Source organism: Gavialis gangeticus, unplaced genomic scaffold, assembly GCF_001723915.1.
Source record: "Gavialis gangeticus isolate Ggan-Ray unplaced genomic scaffold, GavGan_comp1, whole genome shotgun sequence".
NCBI lineage: Eukaryota > Metazoa > Chordata > Crocodylia > Gavialidae > Gavialis > Gavialis gangeticus.
The window spans coordinates 57,821,842-57,832,404 of NW_017729004.1; the positions used below are offsets into that span (position 1 = coordinate 57,821,842).

Sequence of the window (10,563 nt, forward strand, 5' to 3'; positions counted from 1 at the left end):
AAAAAAAAAAAAACAACAAAACCCTTTTTCTTTTAGTTTTAAACACAGATACTCTGATTTTCCTGTAAAGTTTCCAGTTCTTTTGGTGCATGTCTCCATTTAAGCCCATGAGGAAAAATGGGTATTAAGAAGGAAGAGAGTGCAGAGGCTGTTGTCAATGAAAAATCAAGAGGAAAATGTCATTATTTTTAGAAAACTGTTTAATAGATGACTATTAGCATCAAGTAAACCTTAAACAGGATTTCTGTCATGGTGCACAGCCTGTCCAAGATCAGGCCAGTTAAACTGGTAGAGGGGTAAAGCAGTAATAAAAGATATTCAATTTAAAAAATGGGTCTTATGTTAGCGTTAACATTTTTGCCATATTTGTTTTTTACAGGGTGCATTTGAGAAGATATTTTCTCTGTGGCCATTGTCCAAGTGTTTTGAGCTGAATGGAAATGTCTATGAATGGTGGTTTAGATGGAAGTTAGACCGCTATGTATGTAATGATTTCATGAATTAAATATAGTTTTGTGTTTTTTGAGAAGTATTGTTGAAAAACGGATGTGAAAAATACTTTCCCCTCTTTCTCTGGATAGAGGAGGAATTAAGTTCCAGCTTATGGTTTGTTGTAGGAACAGGCAGCATCAATGTTTTGCTTCTGCAAGTGTCTATGACCACTATGAAGAAAGACCCCTGACTTGCTGATAATGCTAACCTTTTTATAGAGCATTCCTAAACAGGGCTCTGCGTATTTGGTTTCGTTTTGCACTGAAATTCCTAACTTCTTTGGCCCTCCAGCACTGATATTCTTCAGGAAATTAAAATTGTTTCAAACATCCTCAAATAAATGGTATTTTTTAAAAAAATCTCAATAGAAACTCTAAGGAAATGTTAATTACTATGATTAATGTAAATAAGGAGTGTCCATGAGAGTGCTGCATGGCTAAAATCAGAGTATTTTACTTTGTACATAGCACATGTATGCTACTGTTATCTCTTTGTTCATTCTGTGTTTAAAATTCTGTGTGTAAACTGGCTTGCCTGCTCCCTTTGGAATTGTTTCTCCCCCACGGGCTTGGGTGGTTGGAAAGGAAGAATTGTATTCCTTCTTCTCTGTAGTGCCTTGTCTGGGTACTTGGAGGAAGAGGTGAGGCCAGAGCATTTGTCTATTAACCTCACAAGAAATTACCTTGCTTGTTGTGACAGCCTGTAGATTCTTTTCTCTCTCTATTGGGTGGTCTCTGATAAATCAGTCATATGCTTTCTCCCTGCTGCAACTTTTTATTAGTAAGTCCTTTAAATACACTAGTGCACTTTTGAAACTCCAAATCTCACATGTTTCATAACTGTGAAGCTCACAGTGGGCTCTGGAGAGCACATAGAGGAAGTTCCAAAATAGCAAAAAAAAAAAAAAAAAAAAGTAAAAATGAAAACAAGCAACAGGACCTCTACAGCCTGTTGTTAGCTAATGAGGGAATAACATTATAACATTCTTTTCTCCAACTGGAAAATCCGACTTCTGTACAAGGAGAGTTCCCATGATGCCTCTTCCAAAAGTTTGTAGCTGCTGAGTTGCTGGAGATTCAGAGAGATCTTATAAAAGCCTGTTTTCTGTAACAGAAGCTGTTTCCAAAGTAGTGTATGGGATTCTGATCGGTGGTATCTAAAGGTGTTTGAAATGTGAATGTCATATCCAAATATTCACTGAACCATTACTAAGAGTAATATTTCTGAACTGAACACACTTTAATTCTCCTTAAGGTCTGGTGAGTGTTAGTGTTTTGTTTTTAATAATGTAGCAAGAGCAGGAGCTCTTCTCACATGGGCTTTGCTACAAATCCCTTATACTTTGTTACAGGGTATTTGCACCTGCAGCTTTACAGCCACCTCTGAAGAACTGTTCTGTTCTTTTGCAGGTTGTCTTTCATGGCATGTTGTTTGCTTTTATCTACCTGGCGTTACAGAAGCGACAGGTGCTTTCAGAGGGGAAAGGCGAGCCTCTCTTCTCCAACAGAGTTTCAAATGTTTTATTATTTATTTCAGTGGTTTCCTTTTTGGTAAGTCCACACTCTTATATCATCTGTGTAATTGTGGAGAGTCCTTGTCCAGGTGGCTAGCTTTTGGGAGAATATCTTGGTTAGTAGTAGGTGGACTTGTTCTTCAGAAAGGATGTTTCTGGTTTGCAGAAGTTTGTTTCAACTGTGTTCTATAGATACCCTCCATCTATGCACCCCCCAAACATTCACTGGCCTCTTTCCTTTGTTGTAGGTTTAAGTGTTCTCTGATTTGATTATAAAGGATGCTAATCTTAATTAGAATAAAATCGTAGATGATATAGACATAGATAGACATGAAAAGAGCTGATGACTAAGTGTGATCAACAGATTGTCAGCAGTCTTAGAGTACAAATGATTGTATTGATCAGCTGCAAAGACAGTTTGAGAAACACAAAACTAAACAGAAAAAATAAAACATCTGTCCTCCCTATCACCACATGACACAATTGCTGCAATTGTAACACTTCAAAATTAGTTTATTTTGTTGTAATGTTTTTAAGTACTGGCTTTGTGAAGACTGATATGTATATTTATCTCTTTCAGACCTACTCTATCTGGGCTAGTAGCTGTAAAAATAAAACTGAGTGCAATGAACTGCATCCTTCTGTTTCTGTGGTGCAGGTAATTACTCACAAAATCTAGCTTCTTAGAACATTTTAACATAATGTGTGTCTTAATCCTTAACTGAAGATGATCAACTTTTGTTTTAACTTACGGAATGAAGTGGAAGAAAGACTGCATTACTGATTTTGTTACCTTGTTTCCTTAACACTTTTTAGCTGCTCTGGCTATAACTATTGTAGTATGTGTACATAGTAATACAAGCCCTGATAAATATAAATATACCATGTAAAAGAGTAATAAAATACATATGCACATGGTGCACATACTAATTGAACACTGGTATATACCATATCTACTCAAATACATGATGAGGCTTTACCCCCCCAATCAGCATGAGGGAAAAAGCCCTTCATCTTACATTTACATACACGGAAATTGCATTAAATATATTGTCAGTCTTTGAACTGCTACTAAAAGCAGTATGTGCTTAGTAATGGAAACCAACTACGAAGTTGATTAAACGTAGCCAACACTGAGCTTGACTATAAGTACGTGGCCTATATCAGGCAAACATGCTGATGGGAAACATTTTTGCTTTTGTTTTTTGGTCCTTAAAAAAAAAATGGGCAGGTGTTCCCTCCACAGGGAACTGGTGCTGGGCCTGGAGGTACTGTGACATTGGGCCAGCACTGGGAGGGCCAGAGCCAGCCCTTACACCTTTCCTTTAGTGCCAAAAATGCTTGGGGACATTTACACATGCTCTGATGCAATTAATTGAGTCTGCCAGAGCATTCTAATAAGAATGATCCAGCATGCTACAGCGCCTCATTTATTCACCATCCCATGTTTCAAAATGGCAGCGGAGGCACTTTAAACAGAGCTCATTCACTGAGCTTTAGTTAACACTGCTACTACCATTTTGAAACACACTAAATACATAAAAAACTGCAGGCATTTTAATTCGAGCACCCAGACCACATGTACAGGTACCCATTATCTTAGCCAATAGGCAGAAATGCTGATGGGAGCCTACCACAAGGATAGGCCAGTACAGCCTGTCTGGACAAGATATATGGTAGTGTCTAGGGATGTAAATACTGTTTAAAAAATTATTCATTTAACCTGGCTCCCAGAGCCCTTTGTCTGTGGGGAGAGGGGGAGAAGAGGCAAGCCCAGTCAGATAACAGCCCATGTGGAGCCCTGCACTGGGAGGAAGGGAGCACCTATGTATGAGCAGTTAATTGCCTACCTGATGAGTCATTAGGCCGCTTACTGTTTTCCTGTTAGGTTATGGCTGCTAGTCCCCCTCCCCCGCCCCTCTTCACCCTCCCTCCCACCTGCCTTCTGATTCCTGCTGGTGCACTGCACAGCTTCATTTCTCCCTTCCCTGCCAGACTGTGCCCACCCCGAGCCAAAGGATAACTGGTAAGCTAACCAGTTATCACTGTACTTATTGGTTAAATGATTAATTGTTTAACCTTCCACATCCCTAGTAGTGTGCACTGACCACAGTCCCCCTTAGCAGCTACTCTATTTCAAGTCATGGTAAGCCACTACACTTGAATACATTTTTACTTCCTCTTCACTTCCACAGTTTTGCTGCCAACTTTCTTTCTCATTTCCAATTATTTCTGTTTCTTCACCAGTCTTAACTGTCTGGGAAATATCAACAAACAGGGCTTCAAACTTTTCACCCCTCTGTTGCTCCCTCTCAGTCTGTTGTGTTTAGTATGGCCCCACCCTCCATCAGGTAAAGCTGGACCAAGTTGTCCTGTGCCTCATCTGCATATAAATTTTTGGAGGATCCTAGGACTCATGAGAAGAACACCTGGTTACAATCATGAGTGGGGGGCTAAGTAGCACATAGATCCTTGCTGGGGGAAGGGAGGAGCTGTATCTGGAGTATACACACATACTGAGCAGTGCTGAGCTGTGGGGTCACAATGGTTTGTAATGCTGCTGACTTTCCAGGGGCTCAGCCCAATAAACTATGCAGTAAACCATGAGCCTTTTGGTTTTGAATTAGTTTTATTTAGTTTGTACCATATATAAGTAGGTGCCAAACTGGTACTTAAAACTGTTTATGGAGTACCTGTGCTAAAATTTGCAGCAGTTTCAGAAAAGGTAGAATGCATCAATTCTGGATGAACTTAAGTCTATGGGTACTGTATGCAAATTTAAGGATCATTTTTTTCAAATGTGCTCTTTATGTCCATGTGTTCAGGGAAAGCAGGGTCTGGCAGTAAAGAGGGGTAGAAGGGGCTGCAGGGGGGGGAAAGTTGTGGAGGGAGAGGGCAGGGTGGTAATAGACCTCCTTCCCCCCTCCCCCAAATATATTTTCCCTGCTGCATCAATAGGAGGGGGACAAATTCAAGGCAAACCTCTAACTATTAGATTCTGTACCTGGAAAATTATGTCAAATTTATAAATTTTCCATACATATAATCTGTGTATTGGGGTGTCAGTTTATTATCAGGGTCATCTTATATTTGAGTGAATACATAATATGGACCTGGCCCCTTAAACACTGAGGGATCACAAATTCACAGAAGCTTAGGGCTGGAAGAGTTGAATTTATTACATGTGTAAAGAAAGGTTTGCAGATTGAGGCCTAGATTATTGCGCATCTTATTCAAGTATTTTTACAGTGTCTAATAAATGTATCGTTTTCCTGGTGAATGTCTAAACTGTTTCTGTGGTACCTTGTCCTTTTTTCAGATTTTAGCTTTCATCCTCATCAGGAACATTCCTGGATATATCCGTTCTGTATATAGCTCATTCTTTGCCTGGTTTGGTAAAATATCTTTAGAGGTGCGTAAAGTGATTATTGATACAGTGATGATGCAGTTGAGCGCTTTGAAATAGTGGGTTTCTGAAGTTTATTTTAATATAAATCAAAAATGGTAGAAAAGTATTTGGGGGCATTTGCTTTGATATCGAGTGACTGCTGATATTCTTTTGCCTTTCAGGCCTAAATAATGCTTAAAAGTTAATACTGTGTAAGGAAGCATATTTCTGTGATTTATGGGTTTTTTAAATCAAGGTAGTGATGCTAGTATTATAGGGAATTTATACACATGCTCCAAGAGATGTGGGGGAGCGCTTTAATTAGCGCAGCTCCGAGAGCCACACTAATTAAAAGTGCCCGTAGCATCACATGTATCAGTGTCCCTGCGCTGAGAAATGGCAGTGGGGTGCTTTAAACTAAAGTTAGTTCAATGAGCTTTAGTTCAAAGTGTCTCGCTGCTATTTTTCAGTACAGGAACACAGATGCACGTAATGCTGGAGTCTAGCAGACTCAATTAATCCAGTTTGCTCCAACAGGCTGGAATTACAGTGTGTCGGAGTAGGCTCCCTGCACGTATATAGAAACCTGTAAATTCTAGCATGGGTGCAGTTAGCCTGAGAGTGTATGCCAGTTCATGAGTTATATTGATTAGTAGAGACATAGTCATACAAATGTATCCACTCAAAGGGTTTTACGAGCTGCATATATGGATATGTCTAAATCAGCAAATCCATCTTTTGGCACAAACAGAATTTGAATATTTTCTGCTCTGTGCTGGGTTTTTTTGTATTTTAAAACTGTAAGATTTAATTTGCTTCCTGTTTTTTAGTAGCTGTTTTATATTGCATAAAATAATATGTTTCCTTCCTTCCCTCCTTCTGTGTTTTCGCTTAAGTGCATTTTTATTATATTTCAAGAAGGGAAAGAACTTTTTGATTGAATAGTCCTGCATCAGAACAAGTCTTTCACGCAGTGCACTATATTGTACATGATTGTATAATTTTTACATGATTGCATTATGTTCTGTTAAAGCAGTGGTTTGCAACCAGGGTGCTACTTTTTATTAACACTGTTGGGTGTGCAAGCACCTACACAATTCACACAATAATCAAGAGATTTCAAACAGGAATCCCTGTAGTGTCAAAACCATTCTGGCGCACCACGGTCTTCAGTTCTTAGCAGTGCAAGAATTGCTCTATAATCTTTCTTTAGTCAAAAAAGTGTGAAAGCTGAGAGCTGGCATTTTCCAGGGGGTGTCTTGAGTCTATGAGATTGAGAACCACTCTGCTAGACTTTCCTTACCTTCAATATCCATTGCAGTGTTTAACTTTATAGATACTTATATATCATCTAATAATATAGTCTTGATTTTTTTAATGGAAATGTTAACTGAATATCTCTGCATTCTAGTTATTCATCTGCCAATATCACATCTGGCTAGCAGCAGATACAAAAGGAATCTTGGTGCTCATTCCTGGATATCCTATGCTCAACATCATTGTCAGCACTTTTATATTTGTGTGTGTGGCACACGAAATTTCTCAGATCACCAATGATCTAGCACAGATTGTCATTCCTAAAGATAATGCAACTCTGTTGAAAAGGTTGCTGTGCATAGCTGGATTTTTTTCTGGACTCCTCTTCCTGTCAGCAGTTCAAGATCAATCAAGGCATTAACTTCAAGAGATGCTTTGAAACTTATTTCAGGCTTACTTTGTGTCTGCCTGAACAAAAATAGCCAACTGGATGTACAACAAAACCACTTGTATGTTGCTGAGCAGCACAAGGAAGACATTTAAATGAAGTATATTGAACATATGTATATAGTGGAAATGTACATATGTTGTGTGGAAATCTCTTCAAGGAACCTGACAAACGAATGCACTGTGCAAAATTGCATGTGAAAATTTTTTTCTACTGGATGTATATTTCTGTTTACATATCTATTTTAACATAACATGAAGAAGTTAAACAGGTGGCTTGGCAACATCAATTAGAGATCGTTGAATTAACTTTTCTTCAGACAGCTAAATGGTGGATATTTACTAATGTACTACAGCTAAGACATAAGATGTGCTTTAAGTGTACTCATTGGGAACTGTTTTGTTAACAGCAAAGTGGACTTGATATATGACTTCCTAGTAAATGACTGTTTTATAGCTGAATTTGGAATATGAAGTTACCTTCCTGGTCATCCCAGGAACCAAGTGTTAACTCATCATTTAGAGATGAATATTTTGGATGTAGCAAGCGTGATATGAAACCCTTTATCCAATCAACAAAAAAAGTCAGCAGCTTAAAGTGATTCCACTTAGAATTATACCCAGATTTGCAGCAAACATCATGTTTTTACTGAAGACAATTTTCAGCAAATATTCTGTAGCTCTAGTAACTAGATCATTAAGAATGCTTAAGTAATTTTATTTTTACTTTCTAAAAGTATGTTTGTGTTTTCATCAGTTAAAAAAACTGATTCCACAATATTAATACAGTCCTAGTGAAAAACAGATGAGCAAGCTTCAGATTCAGCCAAATATTAAAATTCCCATCCTTTTCTTATCACATCTAACCCAACCATACCTATTACTTCAAGTTTTATGAAGAAGGGGAAATTAGAGGCACAATAGTCTCAGAACCCCTGCATTGCAAATAACTTGAATAAAATTTCACTTTGGAACTGGAACTGTATTAGATTCTGCAGTAATGTTTTCAGTGAAAAAATGAAGAACCGACCTGATGAATAGCATGAAGAAGAGGGGCTGAGCGAGTGTCTAGGAGCACTGGGTACCTCTTTAAATTAGGAGAGAGATAAGACTGCGGGCGTTTTGAGGGCACTGGCTTTTCTATCTATATTTAGCAGTCTCATTCCTCCTTTGTGATTCAAGGTCAGAAAATCTAATGCTTCATTTTATTCTCTTTTTATTATGGATCTCCTAATAAAGTAAAACTGAAAGGAACAGCACTTCAAATTAGAAATGGCAGGTTTGTAATTTACATTCTGTAGAATCAGTGGAACTTGATTACACTTTCATCTATTGAACTATATATAATACTGGTTCAGATATTTAATATTGGTGTGTATATATATAATATTGGTCCAGATATTTTGGGGAGGTCGGTTTCAATAATGCTTTGAGATTTGTCACTTGTTGGCTTCATTCTGCTGCTGAATACTGTTTAGCACTTGAATTGAATGAATACAGTATTGTTTTCTATGCCATGTACAATGCTATATAATGATTTTTAAGTTATACATTAAGTATTCTGAGATGTATTTTCTGATACTGTCTCAGCTGAATTGTGAAGTGTGAACTTGCTAAGTTATCTGTGTCTGCAGAACTTTCTAGCAGTGAAAGAATAGCTGCAAAATTGTTTCAGTAAAGAAAATAATTCTATAAGAATGATGGACCCAGTGGTGAGATTTAAAAAAAAAAAGCTAATGTTCAATAGTGTATTCTTACTGCATTATTTAGCAACCTTGTTGGGTCTGTTGCCTAGTCTGACAAGCTGGAGAGAATATACTCAATGCTTTCTCAGTTACTTGATCTTTGTGTATGTTGTTTCCAGTGTTTTGAAAACTCATTAGTCACTGATTGAGACATTTGATTTACAGAAAAAAGTTATAGCTGAGCACTGTTGAGCTGGTTCAGGGTTTTAATGAAGAGGTTGCATGCAGCCTTCATTAGGAGGAAAGGGGGTGAGTTTGGAGGAATTGTTTTGACTTGTTTTTCGCAAACTAAGTATTGTAGATATTTTATTTATCTGTTGTACAGATTTGTTTAAAGATTATTTTTAATGTTTGAAATAATGCACTTGTTTGCTATTACTGTATGTGGGATAAATATATTTTCTTTTAAGGTTATGTAAAAATATGAAGTAATTTAAACATTAAATAAATGTGCTGTGGATGCTTACTTTGTAATGGAAGGAGCATCAATAAAGTAAAGGGTGTTTTTTTTCTGGGTTTTTTATTTTTTGATGGCTTAATCCTCAATGAACTGTAATTTACTTAGCCTACCTAGCTAAAGTCTAGCCTTCAGGTAATGGGGCTTTCACCCCAAAGTAACTTCCTGAAAAACACCTGTGTTAACAGTTCCTGTCCTAAGGGCCAACGTTCATCCTTACATACCACAAAGGTAACGGATCCACATAAGGTGGAGGCAGAAAGAATCCTTCATAAGTTAGTGTGACAGTGAAAGCTGCTCAACTGCCCGAGCCTCTCATGAACTTGTCCCCTGTGCATGGTATGGTGAGAGCTAACCAGTGGATCTATATTACTGTAGAACTGTGAAGTCCACCACTAAGATCTCTACCACAGGCAAAACAGAAGCAGCTTCAGCAGAATGTAGCACCACAGTGCCCAGATGGTCCATGCCCCTGAGCTCCTTGAATTAGAAGTCAAAAGATGAGACCACAGTGAAAGAATGGAGGAATATTCTTCTGTACCAAGATGAGAGAGCCAGGAAACCCACTTCTAAAGTTAAATTCATTAGGAAGATAAGTTACATTTAATAACTATGATACCTCTTGTAATTATCCAGTCAAATATAGCAAAAAAGGCATTATTTTTCTACCTATAACAACAGGCATCATTACTTCCTGTGAAATCTGCTGTTGGCAGTAGCGATTATTGCAGTAAGAAAATCTGTGCCAGATGTCACTATACAATCCACTACAAAGCATTAGTGCTTTTTCTATATGTTGCAGAAACTGATATTTCATGTTTACCAAAAAACCTGAAAAAACAAGCCCACCATCAGCTCTTAATTTTAGTTACAACTATCACTGCTGCCCTTGAACACTTGCAGTGATGCAAATTTCCTGCCTTGCCAACTTAATTTATACAGTAAAATCAAGGCCTGCACTTTTAATTTGTTCCCTCAGTAGTACTGAATTCTTTAATACTGTGTCTAAATACTGTCTCTTTAGCTGGAAAATTATAAATCCACAGTTTCAGTCTATTTATAGTAATGGATCAAGACGATTAGAACATGTGCTTTATTAGGTCATGGGGAAAACTTGTTTAAAATGAATGCTGCTCTTCACAAAAGAGTCAAGAAGTGAGATGACCCCTAATCATTAATAGCACCACAACCTTTTGCCATTTTGTATATTAGGGTTGGAAATTCTCTTAAATTTTCCATTACAGTTACAGATCAATGGTGCTGC

At 37.7% G+C, this 10,563-nt stretch overlaps 1 protein-coding gene across 1 annotated transcript in view; it reads left to right on the top strand.

Moving 5' to 3' along the window:
- The window catches only part of CASD1 (CAS1 domain containing 1), a 56,794-nt gene extending 48,686 nt beyond the window's left edge, over positions 1 to 8,108 (top strand). Inside the window, exons 13-17 of the mRNA XM_019508440.1 lie at positions 380 to 481; positions 1,902 to 2,042; positions 2,586 to 2,663; positions 5,325 to 5,417; positions 6,805 to 8,108. Of these exons, the coding sequence (XP_019363985.1) occupies positions 380 to 481; positions 1,902 to 2,042; positions 2,586 to 2,663; positions 5,325 to 5,417; positions 6,805 to 7,071 (681 nt within the window). The 3' untranslated portion in view covers positions 7,072 to 8,108. The remainder of the gene's footprint in view (positions 1 to 379; positions 482 to 1,901; positions 2,043 to 2,585; positions 2,664 to 5,324; positions 5,418 to 6,804) is intronic.
- Positions 8,109 to 10,563: the final 2,455 nt, after the last annotated feature.